General features: G+C 39.4%; 1 protein-coding gene across 4 annotated transcripts in view; it reads left to right on the top strand.

Moving 5' to 3' along the window:
* LOC124145676 (serine/threonine-protein kinase 10-like) overlaps positions 1-14,955 on the top strand; it is a 128,915-nt gene extending 113,960 nt beyond the window's left edge. For all 4 annotated transcript variants that reach the window (XM_048393415.1, XM_048393416.1, XM_048393417.1 and 1 more), the window contains 9 exons: positions 9-132; positions 2,557-2,685; positions 3,578-3,721; positions 4,000-4,129; positions 5,828-5,952; positions 6,386-6,574; positions 7,279-7,404; positions 7,755-7,868; positions 10,362-14,955. In XM_048393415.1, the coding sequence (XP_048249372.1) occupies positions 9-132; positions 2,557-2,685; positions 3,578-3,721; positions 4,000-4,129; positions 5,828-5,952; positions 6,386-6,574; positions 7,279-7,404; positions 7,755-7,868; positions 10,362-10,526 (1,246 nt within the window). In that variant the 3' untranslated portion in view covers positions 10,527-14,955. The remainder of the gene's footprint in view (positions 1-8; positions 133-2,556; positions 2,686-3,577; positions 3,722-3,999; positions 4,130-5,827; positions 5,953-6,385; positions 6,575-7,278; positions 7,405-7,754; positions 7,869-10,361) is intronic.
* Positions 14,956-16,609: the final 1,654 nt, after the last annotated feature.

Here is a 16,609-nt window from a genome sequence, read left to right on the forward strand (position 1 = left end):
TGTTGCAGGAAGCAGGACCTGCGTGAGCTGAAGCTGCTCCAGAAGCAGGAGAACAAGCAGTACCAGGACCTCATGTACAAGGCCCATGTCGCCAGAGATGCCCAGGAGAAGAAGTTCGAGACTGACATGCAAGTAAGTCATCAAATCCCTTTCCTATTGTAAAAGGCCCATGTCACCACAGATGTCCAGAGAACCAATAATTCTTACAAATACAAAACCTCTATTACATCATTGACATAAAACCTGTATTCCGGGGGGGGGGGGGGAGATATTGCTGGAATATTGCTAAAAGCGGCGTAAAACCATACTCACTCACTCACTCACTCACTAGTATTTCGGGTGTTATTGCACGATAAAAATCTTCAGTTTTTCAATAAAACACTGTGAAACACTGTGAAACACAGTTTTGGCATTATCTGGCTTGAATATTGCTAAAACTGGCAGAACACCATGCATTAGGCAGTAAGGCTTTCAGTACCCTGGTGTCTTATTACAGTGATGAATATGTTCACCATTCCATCATTGCCCTTGTACTCCTTCCACATTAAGCTGACACAAACACAATTATTCAAACAGCGTTAAATCAGCATCTCTGTCCTATCGTTTGGTGACTCAGCAGTTCTGTATCCAAGGACAACGATTTATCCGACCACAGAATGATATGAGTATATATTAGTAAGATGCAATGCTATATTAACTTTAAATTCATCCATGCCACCCCTAACATGTTCATGTAGTTTGTGTCCTGTACACATCATTGACTTTCTCAAATAACCTAGCCATCCTTTCAGCTTGTCTATAGAAACTAGAGCTGTATAAATGAATACTGCATTAGGACATGAACATAACAAATATTCATATTGATCTTGCAAATAATATGTGCCTCTCCATGTTAATGTTTTGGCAACAGGTGGCCTCATATCATCATAACCTATATTGTATCCCCTAAACACTGGGTCATTTATGATATCACATGAGACCACTTATCCTCTAGTCTGAAGCCTTTGACAAGTAAAATGTCTTATGGTCAACTGGTCCATATACAGAGACTAACATCTACTGAAAATAATGCCAAAATAGTTCAGGCCAGTAGACTCAAATGTTTGGGTCTCAAACTGTCATATTTAAATTATCCAATTGTTTTCCCAAGTTTCAAGTTTGAATGCACATCTATATATTTAATAGCATGTTATGCCAATATACTGGTTCTGAATTATGCAAAAAAATGTTCATAAAGTAACTTGGTGTTAAAAGATTATATTTCATATGATGTTGTCATTTTAGTATCTGGATTTATACACTCATAAAGGGATACCATAATGTTGTGACTTCTGTATTGGATAACAGACAATATTGCACCACGTTACACAACCAGGCTTGCAGGCTGGCACTTCTCCATGGCAATATGCCTCAGTACTGCAGTGCCGGACCGTATTCCACCTCTAGAGACACTAAAACTTCCTTATAAGGTCAAACTATTGATTACCATGGTGACTGATAGCATTTAGCAGGAGTCCCTTCAGACCAGGAGACCGATCTGTCTGAGCTGCCCCAGAATGCAAGCTGCTAATATCCATTGGGATATTTCCACATCAGCAGAATTTGCATGTTTTCAATTCCCCCACAGTGAACTTCACTTTCTAAAGTAATAAATGTTGGGGAAAATTGGAGCATAGAGGATTACTTCCCTCATGCCAGATTGTGATCTGTTCTGTTCATGGACACTGAAAGACGTTACTGTAGAATATAATAGCTGTCCGGGGAAAGGGTTTAATGGGACAGTGGGTACAGCAGACATTGTACATTAATTATGCTGGAGGAGATGCATGTTACATGGCATTGGTAAAGCTGGGGGTGAAGTTGTATGATGGTCGTTTTAGATCATAAGTGTTTTCCTTGCTGGAACTTATGACAATAGACCCGTGAAGATCCGGGGAAGAATAAGTCTTCAGCAACCTGTGCTTGCCGTAAAAGGTGACAATGCTTGTCGTAAAAGGTGACTAACGGGATCGGGTGGTCAGGCTCGCTGACTTGGTTGACATGTTATCGATCCCAATTGTGTGGATCGATGCTCATGCTATTAATCACCAGATTGTTTGGTCCGGACTCGATTATTAACAGACCGCCGTCATATAGCTGGAATATTGCTGAGTGCGGCGTTAAACAACCAACCAACCAACCAACCAACCAACCATCCAACTTATGACAATATTAGTGTTTTACTTGCTGAAACATGACATGAGTGTTTCACTTACTGAAACATGTGATAGCTTGATCTTTGGTTTGTTATTGTCTGTACTCATGCTTGTTGATTATACATTAGATTTGGACCTAGTCTAGTACCTATATCATTTCTCATACACTTATGTGACACGCCATGATACAAAGCAGCATTTAATCCATCTCTCTCATTCTATCTGCTCCCATGTGAAATTTCCTATGTTTTACAGTTTGCCTATATTTGTTCCATTATCCGGACAACAGCTGTGAAAGATCAGACAGTTTCTCTTCTGTTGATATCGCATATAATCAGTCATAATTTGTTCTATTCAACAGAATCTGGTCAAAAACTTCGACCAGGACATGGAAACGCTGACTAGACAGCAGAAGCAGCAAGTTGAGAAGGCCGAGTTGGCCCAGTCCAACGACATGAAGAATGCTGCCCGCAAGATCAAGACAGAACAGGTACAACACAGTAGCCACTAACCCAAGGCCGACCCGGGGTGAAATTGGCTTCAGTAACCTATCTGAGTCAACTAATATGGATTTGATGGTCAGGCTCTTTGACATGGCTGATTGCATGTCATACTACCATGATGGAGAGGATTGTTGCTCATGCTTTCAGTCACTGGTTTGCCTGGTCCAGGCTGCTATGATGCTTGATTATTACTAACTGTGGTGCGTAAATGAAGCCCTTGGCTTGTGAGGCAGCATAGTGGTTAAGTAATAAAGACCCATGTTCGATTTTGAAAATACAATATGTGAAGTGTTTTCCTGATGTCCCTTACTGTGGTAGGGCTCAAATACTGCAGAGGTGGCATAACACCTTACTCCGTCAAACAATCACACTCTCACTCCGAAGCCAAAGTCTAGAGAACTATTTTTCTGTCCAATGAGCTATGCTACTGATAGCCCATACAGTAACATTAAAATCTGATGAAAATGATGTGAACAGGAAAGTTGGTGCCCAGTGAATCATTAGTCATACATAGTACTTGCTCCAACATGTGTCTGGGGAGTAACTGTAGAATGGATGTGTTAAGGTGTGAATTTTATTCCTCTGCAAGTTTAACTGGTTCATTAACCTTTGTTTATCGATGAGAAATACAAGTCAAGCACCATTTGATGACTATATGAACAGTCTGTGACTTTAGCCACTAGTTTGAAGCCTAAGTCTAGTAAAATGCTTTTGGGTCTAGTGAGATCAGCTAATAAAAATCCATAAAAGACTGAAATGGATGAAGATATGATGCAGAGTTCCAAGTTGGGGCTTGCAGACTCCAAAGTATTTGGCACAGACTGTATGATTGTGAAGGAGTGTAAGATTGAGGTATTCAGTGTTTGCTGGTGATTGCAGGAGAAGGAAGTGAAGATCTTCAAGGAGCAAATGAAGCAGGAGCTGAAGCTGCTGAAGCAGGAGATGGACCTCCTGCCCCGAGATGGCAAGAAAGAAGCCATGCGCAAGCGCAAGGAGGCCAAGGAAATAGAACTTACAGACAAGGTGTGTAGGGAAGACCTTAGAATTTCTGAACAATTTCCCCAGCCCAGAAATTGTACTTGACATGGGTAGTAGGATATGAGTGAAAGGAAATAAAGTAGCACATCTTTTTTCAATGGATACTAGTACCTTTCAGAGAGAGGATCAGTTATAAGAAATGTCCCTGTATGATGTCAAATGGACAGCTGATGATGATGTTAATGTCTTTCCTGGTTGGTTGTCCCATAAATATGCTGACTTGTGATCAGGGGATGGTGATGTTGTTGATGTTGATGTTGTAGGAGCGGTTGTTCTTGGAGAACCAGCAGGAGAGGATGGAGAAGCATATGAAGCAGCTCGGAGACCAGCACAGACAGAAGATAGCCCTCCTGGAGAGCCAGTTCCTCCAACAGAAGCAGCAACTGCTCCGAGGTAGGGAGGGACACCTTGTATAGACCTGGGGTAGGGAGGTACACCTTGTATAGACCTGGGGTAGGGTGGAACACCTTGTATAGACATGGCATAGGGTGGGACACCTTGTATAGACCTGGGGTAGGGAGGAACACCTTGTATAGACCTGGGGTAGGATGGAACACCTTGTATAGACCTGGGGTAGGGTGGAACACCTTGTATAGACCTGGGGTAGGATGGAACACCTTGTATAGACATGGCATAGGGTGGGACACCTTGTATAGACCCTGGGTAGGGAGGAACACCTTGTATAGACCTGGGGTAGGATGGAACACCTTGTATAGACCCTGGGTAGGGTGGAACACCTTGTATAGACCTGGGGTAGGATGGAACACCTTGTATAGACATGGCGTAGGGTAGAACACCTTGTATAGACATGGCATAGGGTGGGACACCTTGTATAGACCCTGGGTAGGGAGGAACACCTTGTATAGACCTGGGGTAGGGTGGAACACCTTGTATAGACCTGGGGTAGGTTGGGACCACTTGTATAGACCTGGGGTAGGGTGGAACACCTTGTATAGACCCTGGGTAGGGAGGAACACCTTGTATAGACCTGGGGTAGGGTGGAACACCTTGTATAGACCTGGGGTAGGGTGGAACACCTTGTATAGACATGGCGTAGGGTGGAACACCTTGTATAGACCTGGGGTAGGGTGGAACACCTTGTATAGACCCTGGGTAGGGAGGAACACCTTGTATAGACCTGGCGTAGGGAGGGACACTGGAAAGACACTGTATTTTACTGATTGCAGCCCTTATTATGAACTTTGTTCTGTCAGCATCATGCACAGCTCTATCTGGCTTGCATCAAATTGCTACACGTCAATGACCTATGCTTTACTCCCACATTAAGCTGAGACACAAACAATGTCACTTTAGTAGCAATAAGCCCACACACTCTTGTAATGGCAGACATTTGGGGACATTGATAGATTGTTTTCCAAAATGTCAATAAGAATATATTTTCAAATGAGACTGTAGAATGCTCTTAAGATCATTAGTGAAAAATCATAGAAATTTCTTATAACAACCTCCGCTTCTTTGTGTCTAGCAAAACCGTTCATAGCCACACATGAGATCCATCAACAGAGATGTTTTTAACGGTCTGGATTGAAACATGTTGATCTTGAAACTGGAGTGATCCATGAAGTGATCACCATGAACAATATTATTACAACAACGTGTAGATATTCATTTTGGAAATGTCTGAAGCAATTTACTCTGTTCTCCATATGGTGACATCATTAGGCACATTTAAAGATGTCGGCACCAAGGACTTGTTATTGACTTCCGTAATGATTAGTCAATACAACACTTGGTCTTCTGTATAATCTGGTTAAGTAGAGCAAAAGCACCACAATCAATAGGGTCAGCCTCTGAATATCACACTTGTGTGGAACTTGTGGATCTTATGAAGACATGCCCATCAATATGTATAATAACTGGATCTGGTGGTCAGGCTTGGTAACTTAGTTGAAGCATTTCATCGTATCCCAATTGTGTAGACAATGTTCATGATTATCTGGTCAAGACTCAATTTTTTTCAGACCGCCGTCATATGAATTGAATATTGCTGAGTGTAACATTTAAAACAAATAGCATGATAAGAGTGTTGCATGTGTGTATGACCATTACACGTTGTTGTGGTTGTTCCAGCTCGGGAGGCTGCTATCTGGGAGATGGAGAAGGAGCAGCTTCACGAGAAGCACCAGCTGGCCAAGGGGCAACTGAAGGAGATGTTCTTCCTGAAGAGGCATCAGATGCTCACTCGGCATCAGAAGGTATGTAGGCAGGGATCTCATAGATGGGATCAGAGGGTGTGTAGGCAGGGATCTCATAGATGGGATCAGAGGGTATGTAGACAGGGATCTCATAGATGGGATCAGAGGGTGTGTAGACAGGGATCTCATAGATGGGATCAGAGGGTATGTAGGCAGGGATCTCATAGATGGGATCAGAGGGTATGTAGGCAGGGATCTCATAGATGGGATCAGAGGGTGTGTAGGCAGAGAGCTCAGATCGTAGGTGTATTCAGATATTTTCAGATATTCTTCAGAACGTATGTAGGCAGGGGTCTTTTGAAAAGATGTTAGAGGGTATTCAGGCAGGGATCTCATGGATCAGCATAAAAGTCAGGGAACGCATACCATTCACAATTATGTTTCATTACATGGAAAGTAGCAAGAGGTGTAACTGTTGGTGATGTGGTTGCAGGAAATCGACCAGATGAAGCGCTACAACTCGGCGAAGGAAGAGGAGATGAAGGAGCGCCATGCCCTGGAGAAGCGCCGACTACCCAAGATCCTCAAGAATGAGGCAAAGACCAGACAACAGATGTTTAAACAGAGTCTCAGGCTCAGCACAATATCTACACCTGAAGACGACAAGATGAAGATTAAACAGGTCAGACATCATTGCAGACTACAGAAATATAACAATGCCATGTAATAAGTAAATCCTTTACTGTTTCTATTGGAATGGTACCATCTGGATTGACACTGTGTCTAGGGAACTCTTAATCTTGTATCTTATTGGCAAGATAATATTTGCTCATTCAGCAGCCTATGACCTTGTATAATAATTATGAATAGGATATTTTATTTTGGTCTTTCGTGAGCTTACAATTTGTGTATATGAAGTCTTGTAGCATATTAGGCTAAAAAAATAAAAATAGTCTTATTTCTCAGGCACCGCCTGCATCATCATACAGTTCACCACACGTTTCGTTTTTATTGCCATTTTTTTTTTTTTAAACAAAAATCCTTAAATATTCCACGTTCAACATTAGTCAAATACTGTATTCCAGTATTTTACTCATCAAGGAATACATTTATATAGGGAGGCCCTTTCCCAGGTTGATTGTACACAATTGTTTATTGATTACACATCTGTTTATTGGTTACATACTAGTTTGAACAACAACATAAAAAACACAAAAGACACTGCCCGCCCACACTATATTTTCAAAAAACATTTCCTGAGAACAATGTCTTTTATTATTTTAAGCCTAAGTGTTATTATGTAGACTATTATCAGTTGAACTTACTAGACCAAACTGAATTTTAATGTGCAATCAATGTCTTAATTGATGCTGTCTGCATTTTCAGTTTGAGGAGAATGAGAAGAAGAGAATGAAGGCAGAACAACAAAGGCAGGAGTCGAAGCACAAGAAACAGTGGGACGACCTTGTGTTCCGTAATGAGACCGCCCTCAAGGAGCTGGAACAGCTGCAGGTAGGCACAGGCAACTACAGCTTTACTGTCGGATTACATGGAATGTCCAACCTCCGTATTTACTACCATGCCAGTGTCATCTGTATTTGTTACTTAATATTTAGCCACTGATATGGCTGTTAAAGGGAGATAACTCATCAATCTTAGATGATGTCTTGCTGTGCATCTTGGTGTTGTTCATGCCATTAATAGACTGAAAGAGGAAGTTGGGAGGCACTAATTTCTTCTTTTGTTAAGATTCAAAATAGCGAAGCTAAATCGTGTAAAGTATGCCAATAAAGTAGACTCCTTGTTCGTGATGTTTATTAAGATATCATTGAGAGATTAAGGCATTGTTGTTGATGTTGTAGGCTGAGAAGAGGAAGATGTTGATGGAGCAGGAGACGTTGAAGATCAAGGAGGTGGAGAAACAGTATGACTTAGAGCTCAAAGACTGGAAAGCACAGCTTGTGCCTAGAAAACAGGTAATATGTCTTGGCCTCATGGGGGGCGGGATTCGGAAAGCCTAATGGTTAAAGCGTTAGCTCGTCACGCCGAAGAAACGGGTTCGATTCCTGATACAATGTGTGAAGCCCATTTCTGTTGTTCCCCGCCGTGATATTGCTGGAATATTGCTAAAAGCGGCGTAAAACAATACTCTCCCATTGGGTTTACGGGTCAGAATAACAACCACAGCATGCTTGTTGTATGAGCTGAGGATTTAATGAGAATCACATGTTTTTTGTGTGGTTGTGGCATGACAGATTAATTATACAGTGTTTGTGTTTACGGCGTCCCATATACAAAAATATGCACTGAAAAAAAATAGGACGCAAAAAAACCAACCTTCACGCGTCCCCTTACGCGTTTTTTATTTTGAAAAAAGTTCACTTCACGCATAACTTATTGTTGTTTTGTTTCGTGTTTCTCTCGCTCCCAAAACACATGTGATAATGTGTATCCAATATTCGCTGGGTTCTGGTGCAAGCCAGATTTCGGCGGGAAACTGAGAGGTATCCGATGACGTTTCTCTTCCATGTCGTGTCCCTAATGGCATCGCTGATTGGTTTACAAAACAGAAATAGACACGTAAGCCAATCGCAGACCATGTAAACAGTATTTTGTCAATGTCAAGGACTAAAGTCCAAATGGCATCCCCGAAACTTTGTCAAAAGAAAAATAGGTTTCAAGAAAGTTTGCTTGAAGAGCTAATATACTCTTTCAACACTGTAGGCCGGTAGACCAGCCATGTCGTAGTCACGTCAAAATAAAGGGTAGATCTAGATCTATATAATTTTATGAACCTACCTGTCATATCATTCATTTATTAAATCAATCACATTTCACAATGTCTGAAATACGTATTCCATTTCAATTTATCATTTTTTATCGAAAGATTAAATGATTCACTATTTCCCGCGATGTTATTGAAAATAAAATTCTCAGACACACACTTCAACAACGGGCCACATCGAACATGTCAAGGAGCAAAACATACAAAAGTATACAAAGTAATAAATAACATCAACCAAAATATATCTATAAGTTGTCGAAATTACAGCTAAGTTATTATTTCAATCTTTTCGTGCGATCGTGTATAATGTAAATCAAATGACATCTCGGCTTTCGTCGCCTCGATTTCTCGGCTCGGATACGATGTTTCCAATATGCCTGAAAAACCTTTGTCACAGCTCCTAACCTAGAACGTTTCAGTTCAGAATAACAAAAAACTTTCGTCAAAATCTTTGATTACACACGTGCCATTGCTGTAATTTGATTGACAGCCTTAGGTCATGTACTCTAGTTTGACCAATCACCACCCTCGTAGCAGATATCGGCAAGAAAGCACGTGACAAACTTACAGTGACGAAAAGACTTGGTGAGGTTAGTGTAGATGAAAAAATAAACTTACTAATACGAAGCTTCGAAAACAGACGTATTTCTTCATGTTACTGACAGCCGCAGGTATCGAGAAATTGGTGATGACAGATACTATTATTTATAAAATACTTTTCCGATCAGGTAAACAATGAAAATAAAAAAGAAATAGGTAAGTGGATTTTATATGTTTGTTTATATTTGAGAAAAATCGTCAAATTTACCCTTCCTTGGTCCTCAATCTGGACGTTTGAATGTGTTAGCTTACATTTGTTTTTATTTACAACTTACTTAAGTTGTAAATGCTTTATTTAAATAATGTGATAAACATAAATGTGTATAAACAGTAGGATTAGACCTTTCAAATGGTGTATAACATGTAGTTGCAAAGATGTTTTACTAGACTAACATTTAGTCTATGAAATCTTATATTACACAATACCCTTCTCGACTCTAAAAATAATTTCCCCTTTGCTGATTTCCTAGCTAGAGCTGGCTTGACTTGCTTTTGTATACGTTTCTAGATTGATGTTGTTTTCACAAAATATATATATTCCACAGTCATAGGTTCAGGACTAATGTTTTACAAGCAGATATTTTCCTTGATAAATGTTGGCTTAATCTATCACACAAGAGTCTCTGGGAACTTGGTGTCACAGCAGATAAAGCTCCTGGTTGACTGGTGTTGAAAGAGCCAAGTGGTTAATCTATGAAGATTTCAAAGATGTTTTGTGTACACACATAAGAACTGAGACTTAAAGATTTTAACCACACACTTATTTATGCTCAGAATGGCCTAAAGTTCACCATTTCAGGTCCACATTTAACAAAATTTCTTGGGGGGGCATGCCCCCAAACTCCCCTAGATAGCTTCGCGCCTACCGCACTCGCGGCTACCGCGTCACAGGGGACACCATTATTTGGAACACAACGCAAACACTGTTATAGGAATATGTAAAAGGATCATTTTTTTATTAGAACATGACAAATTGAACATGTGTGTTCATTACAAGGTCAATTGTTTTATTTTATACAAACAATGTTTTATTGTGTTGCCTGTACCTTTCAAAATACTCACTGCAGGAATGTTTCCATTGTAGAAACTGGAGGAAGAGTTTTCCAGACAGCGAGATGAACAGGAAAAGTTTTATGGTGCATACGTAACAGGAGATATAGATGGCCACCCACCCTATTCCCGCTCATCGCAGGGTAGTGTTCGCAGCCGAGAGGACACAATGCGATCAAGACACTCCACAGTGATATAGTTCCGACCATAGGGACATTGGTCACACTTACTTACATTCTGTGATGGGACAAGCATATACTGGCAGCACAGCCACATGGGGGGAATCAAGGGAGGTTACTCTGCAGGGCCCTTTGTTCTGCAGATTCTTTAGCTGAAATATTTCCTGGTGGATTAGCAGAGTTGTACTTACCTTGTGATGTGACAGTGCTGAAGTGACTATACAGTGTGTGGAGTTGATCTAGATGCTGCAGCCGGGCTTCAGCTTGATGCTGATGGCAGGACTCCTTGCAGATCTGATCGAGACATATGGTGCTGCAATACTGGTGCAGCTGCATCGTTGCATGGAGACAGTTCAGTGCACCAGACCAAGGGTCTTGATGTTGATCAATATGATTCAAGTGCTGGACATTGGTGCATCCCGAGAATGAGAACTCAAGACTTGAGTCGGAGTGATGAAGTATCATCTCCTGGTGCGCGAAACACTGTTAACCCTTTCACTGCTAACAATGAGTACTCCTAATGTCACACTATGTGTATTAAGTATTCACATATTGTGCACTATATGCTTTCTGTATAAGACTGAATTGTTAAAACGTAAATCACTGTAACCTAAGATTTAATATTTGGACAAACTAACTTCATAGTCTACATCTATTGGCTTGTGTTAGTTGGTAGACACCTGGCTACTTTCTATAAATGCATGTGAGAGATGACACGAGAGAAGCCATGTAGACCAGAGCCAAGGGGTATGTACGAGTCCTGATTTAGGGCTGGTGATAGTGATAAACATGGCGGTGTGTTGCACAGTGTTCAATCATTGCTTCCAGAAACCAGGAGAAACATTGTTACAATCTGTATATGTTGTCATCTCCATGGTTACGAGGACTCGGCCAATGTAAGGCTTGCAGATGTCCTATAATGCTATTGAATAAATATACTTAACTTTTATTATACACCATGAATTAGTATGTATATAAGGTAGACTTGAAGACTGTTTGTAGAACCTATTATTTTACTCAGAAAAAGAAAATTATCACCATATCCACTTGGTGCAGGAATTTATGCTGGAAAAAGTAGAAGGTCAATGTCGCAAACATATTGTAAATATTGAAGTAATGGTTTTGAGAGTGTGACTTTGACAAGGACTCAGTGAAGATTCTGTTTTTGATGTTGACCTGGATGACAAACGTATTGTGAGTTTCTTCTCATAGTTGATAATTACAGGGTTTAAGAACAGTTTTGTGGTATGTTGATGGTAGAGTTTTGAACAGACAGCACACCAGATCAGTTTTTGTCATGAACAAATCAACATATTGTGATGAATCAATGTGGAATAATACTTTAGTTTGTTCACTTCTTTCAGTGTTGAAACACTGCGTACACAACTCTCTCACACAACTCTCCCACGGGCCGCTGTTCCTCAAAACTACTTATATAATGTGACATTCATACAAGCACTCTCCAAAAATGTTTAGACGCACCAGGGCTGTGGGATCACTTTAAGATTTTCATGAGAACCTTTGTTAAACGAAGGGATCAGTTTAAAGTTTTATACAGGATAAATAATTTAATTGTGAAATTATTGATGTCCTCATAAACATTATTTTGTCTATTGTGACTAATAGATCGAAACTGTGCGGGTTGTTTCTCGATCTTCCAAGTTGAGTATATTTGCTCCAACTCATCATTTTCAGAGAATATTTTTGATGATTAGAGCTGTTATTTATCAACTTCAATCCTGAAAAGTTTGGGGTTTTTTTACATGGAAAACTTGCAGACCTGTTAATCTACACCCCAAAATTAAAATTATTATCAACATCAAACTTTGGAACTGGCCCAAATCATACCAGCCCAAAATCAAGTTTACTAGAGCTATGCTAAAGACAAGTCACAGACTCATGCATATATCCGTAAAGGAAACAGTTCATGTTTTGGAATAAAATAAATTACAATTTAAGGAAATAGCATTTAGTGACATTTTGGTTTTTGCCATAGGTAGAGTGGTGTCCGAGAGTTTGTGTTTTTATCATTAGTCCATGTGACTGTACACAGATACATGCAGTTAGCACAACATTGTCCTTCAGGCTTAAAATTACAAACAGAGCTGGTATATATTGTGTATGGTGCAAATTATAAACAGACCATTGGCAGTCCACAGAAAATGGATCTTGGAAATGATTACATTTGAGGTTTTTAAAATTTTAGAAATCGCCATCTGGAAATTATTTCTCCAGAAGCTGGTATGTATGTCCCTGGTCCTATATCTTCTTTAAATTACATATGCAGTCTTTCAGATTTGTTTTTAAAAATAACTTTTTCAAGCTTTTATTTCCAAATTTCCTCCTTGATCAATATCTATAGGTTGCATGACAAGGTTAAACAGAATTTGCACCATCCACTTCAATTAGAAACCATTTGGGAGTTTGTGCAATTACTTCTGCTTGTAAGGAGAGTGGCCGTTTATGATGTGCTGTTTGTAATTTTACGTTCTGTCGTACCTGTACAGATGTTATATGTGGATATAGTATCTGAAGTGTGATTACTTCACAATATTTATGTTTCAGGGTTTTCTAAAGAGCTTGCTTTGTACAGAAATTTGCACTGGCTTGGAAACTTTCTCTCTATAAAACTTTTGATTTTCAGAGGGGAGGATGTTCTCTAAGTGCTCCTGTCTGCCTCTCCCTCTTGTTGTATGACCTAAATAGAAGATTTCAAAACCTACCTGGAGTATCAGAGGCTCGCACAAATGGACATTGCACCTATGATTCCAATAATTCCTCTTCATTCACATACCAACAAACCTTCATTGCAGTACGAACATTATTAGAAGTCCAATATTTTTTTCAAAAACTTGTATGTTCAGTCATCTGCATGATATGAAAAACCTCTTCTTGGGTCATACTGAACTGGATGAATGCAAAGTCTGTATTGGCATTTAAGAGCTGTAGAATCAATGAAGACAGGGTTGAGTTCTGATATCACCTGTAGTCTTTATGTATGTTTCAGTACCGACACTAATACCTTTTTACCAAGCTAGCAAGTCACAAGAGTTAACCCATCTTTAATATTTCGATCAAAATTAGGACTACAGAGTTGTGGTGGCTTAGATTTTACAGCTGTTTCAAGGCATAGGAGATGTCAGTCAAGGTGCTATGATTGTTTGTGCCGGATCCCTGATACATTCAAGGTATTATTGTTTGGTTTCTGTTGAGTCTGCAGCATCTCTTATTTCGCTGACATTTAGTTGCATTATATTATTTGTTTTAAAAGGAGAGATGTGTTTAAATGTATCATGAAATTGATGTCCTGTTCATAATATTAAACCCCTCTTCCCAGGAGCCATATTGAATAAGTTAATAAGCTCAATATGAAATTGGTCCAAATTGTATTTCAGAGTATGTCATATCTCAGAAAACACTGATTGGTTTCATATCTTCATATTACCAACAAAATCGTTCAAGCTTGGGATTTTGAAAAGGGTATTATGGTCATTGGAACTCATCAGAATTCCAACTGTGTCTGTTTTCAGTGCTACGAGATCTTACAACAGTATGTCGGAATACAGAACAGTGCATAGAGAGGCTTATTTGTGTATTGTCACGTTCCCATCAAAGTTTACAGTATTTAGTAATAGACATTATTACTTAGCCATTACAGTACCATATCAAGTATCACGCATCATTGTTACAATGTTCCCACATAACACAGAGTATACTAATGTTGAGAACAGGGAATATTAGAGTTATCTTCCAGTTAATAATGAATGCCAACAGGAAGAGACACTGTGCGATACGAGGAGGCACAATTTTAACACATACTGGAACATGCTAAAGAAGTGTTTTCAGTCTTGTAGGGTTCCATTTTATATCCAAACAGTTGCTCATTTGTTCATTTTGAAAGATTCACATAATCCCATTCAGGTACTTTGCACTTCAATTTTCTTGCCAACTATCAGTAGGTAGTGTTTTGGATTGGACTTAGAAATTAGACTTTCTTGTGTTAATTTTTGAATTTGTGTGGGAAATAGTATCAGCAGTTTTCCTGTTCGTGCAATTGGTTTTTATTCAACCTGAGTAAATTTCGAAGTGTTTGCATCTGGTGAACATGACACGAGTTATTGAGAACTGTTTGCATCTGGCGAACATGACACAAGTTATTGATAACTGTTTCCTAAACTGTACATTTACACAGAGGGTTATGTATACACAAAGAAAATCTGTATAAATTACGTAGAGCTGAGCTGATTTGTATAAAATGAGTCGTCCGTGGAGAGGACTTTTCCCTGGTTTTCATACTCAATTCTCAGCACATCATACTTTGTGATATATGCAAACTATGCTTGCTATTTATAGTTTGAAATCTTTGTCTTTTACTGTAAAAATGTACCTTAAGGATTCACCTGAATATAATGTATAATATATAGAATCAAAGTAAAGTCAATCAAATAACACCAGCATCCTGTTTTCATTTCTGTTGTTGGTTTTTAACGCTGCACTTGGCACTGTACCAGCTATTTGATGGCTGTTTGTACATGATCGAGTCTAGACCAGACAATCCAGTGATGACCTCATGAGCATCATTCTACACATTTAAGATATGAAGACATCCAACAGCCATTAAGTCAGCACAACCCATGCTTCCCGTAAAGGGCGACTATGCTTGTCGTAAGAGGCAACTAACGGGATCGGGTGGTAAAGCTTGTATCCTAATTGCATGGATCAATGCTCATGATGTCAATCACTGGATTGTCTGGTCCAGACTTGATTATTTACAGACCACCGCAAATAGCTGGAATATTGCTGAGTGTGTCGTTAAACAACAAACAAACAAACAAACATTAAGTCAGCGAGCACTACCACCCAATCCCAATAGTCACCTGCCATGGGTTGACTAGTCTGGATCTTCATGGTATTCATTTTTGTACTCAAGGACATATGGTGAGATGCTAGATGCCAGGCAGTAGCTAGCATTACCAGGAATGGGCTCCAGATATTGATGATAATGATGATGATGATGAAGAAAATCAAACTTGCCATTGGACCAATCACAGAGCCTTCAAACAAGAAAATGAATGAAGAAGTGATACAGCACATAACGAGCCATATTCAGTAAGCCAGTGCTGATTTTCAAAGCTTGACTTTAGGATCGGCTGTTTACACTGAAGACTTGGTTGGAACGTGGATAATGTGTGCAGCCCATGTCTTGTGTCCATGACATATTACATTAATATCGTAACAGTTAAGGAATGTATTTTGTAGGTATCCTAGCTCCAACCTGTGTTATCTTCTTCACATGTCATAACACAGAACTAAAATACATGAGTGGGGCATCAAAATTGAAAAATATTTTATTTAACTAATTTGGCCACAGCTGGAGTACAACTAAGGTCAGTGTTTTATTTATGGAACGAGCATAAAATGCTCATATTCCTTCTCAGTAGGGGGTGTTACTGTGAGAAGATGACTGGGAGCTGTGGCTGTCATTGGATACACTGGGTTTTTCAATTCCTTTTAATGGAATTAACTTTCAAACATACAAGTAAACACTTAACCACTTGATAGGTGAAGAAATACAAATGGGTCATTAATGGTCCATTGACTGGAATATTTTGTCAAGGACACCAGAATACACAGCAAAAGGCACCAGTTCATTGCCAGACATATCTGCACAAAATTTTATCAAGATATATTTAACCGTTTTTGAGTTGTACTCTGAAAACAAACTCTACCCTCAAATTTGTTTGAAACAAGGGATTATAAAAAAATAATTCAAAATGCCTAGAGAGTAACAAACACCCAGTTCATGACAGGGCTGACATATGTGCAAAGATTTATCAAGATATGCACGATCAACAAAATGGCAAGGGATAATAACCTATCTATTCAGCAAACTCCTGGTATTATCCCCTACTGCACTTGGACCTTCAACAAGCATAATGAAAATTGATTAGGCTTCCGAATTTGTACTCTTTATCATTTACTTCATTGACTGGTATTGTTTACTTCAACATTAAAAAATATAATATCAAAGTACATTGTATGTGTAATATATTCGCGGTGTATGTGTGGAAAGACGTGTGGGCCAAGGGAGATCACTCTTAAT

Source organism: Haliotis rufescens, unplaced genomic scaffold, assembly GCF_023055435.1.
Source record: "Haliotis rufescens isolate VD_foot unplaced genomic scaffold, xgHalRufe1.0.p SCAF_12, whole genome shotgun sequence".
NCBI classification, from domain to species: domain Eukaryota; kingdom Metazoa; phylum Mollusca; class Gastropoda; order Lepetellida; family Haliotidae; genus Haliotis; species Haliotis rufescens.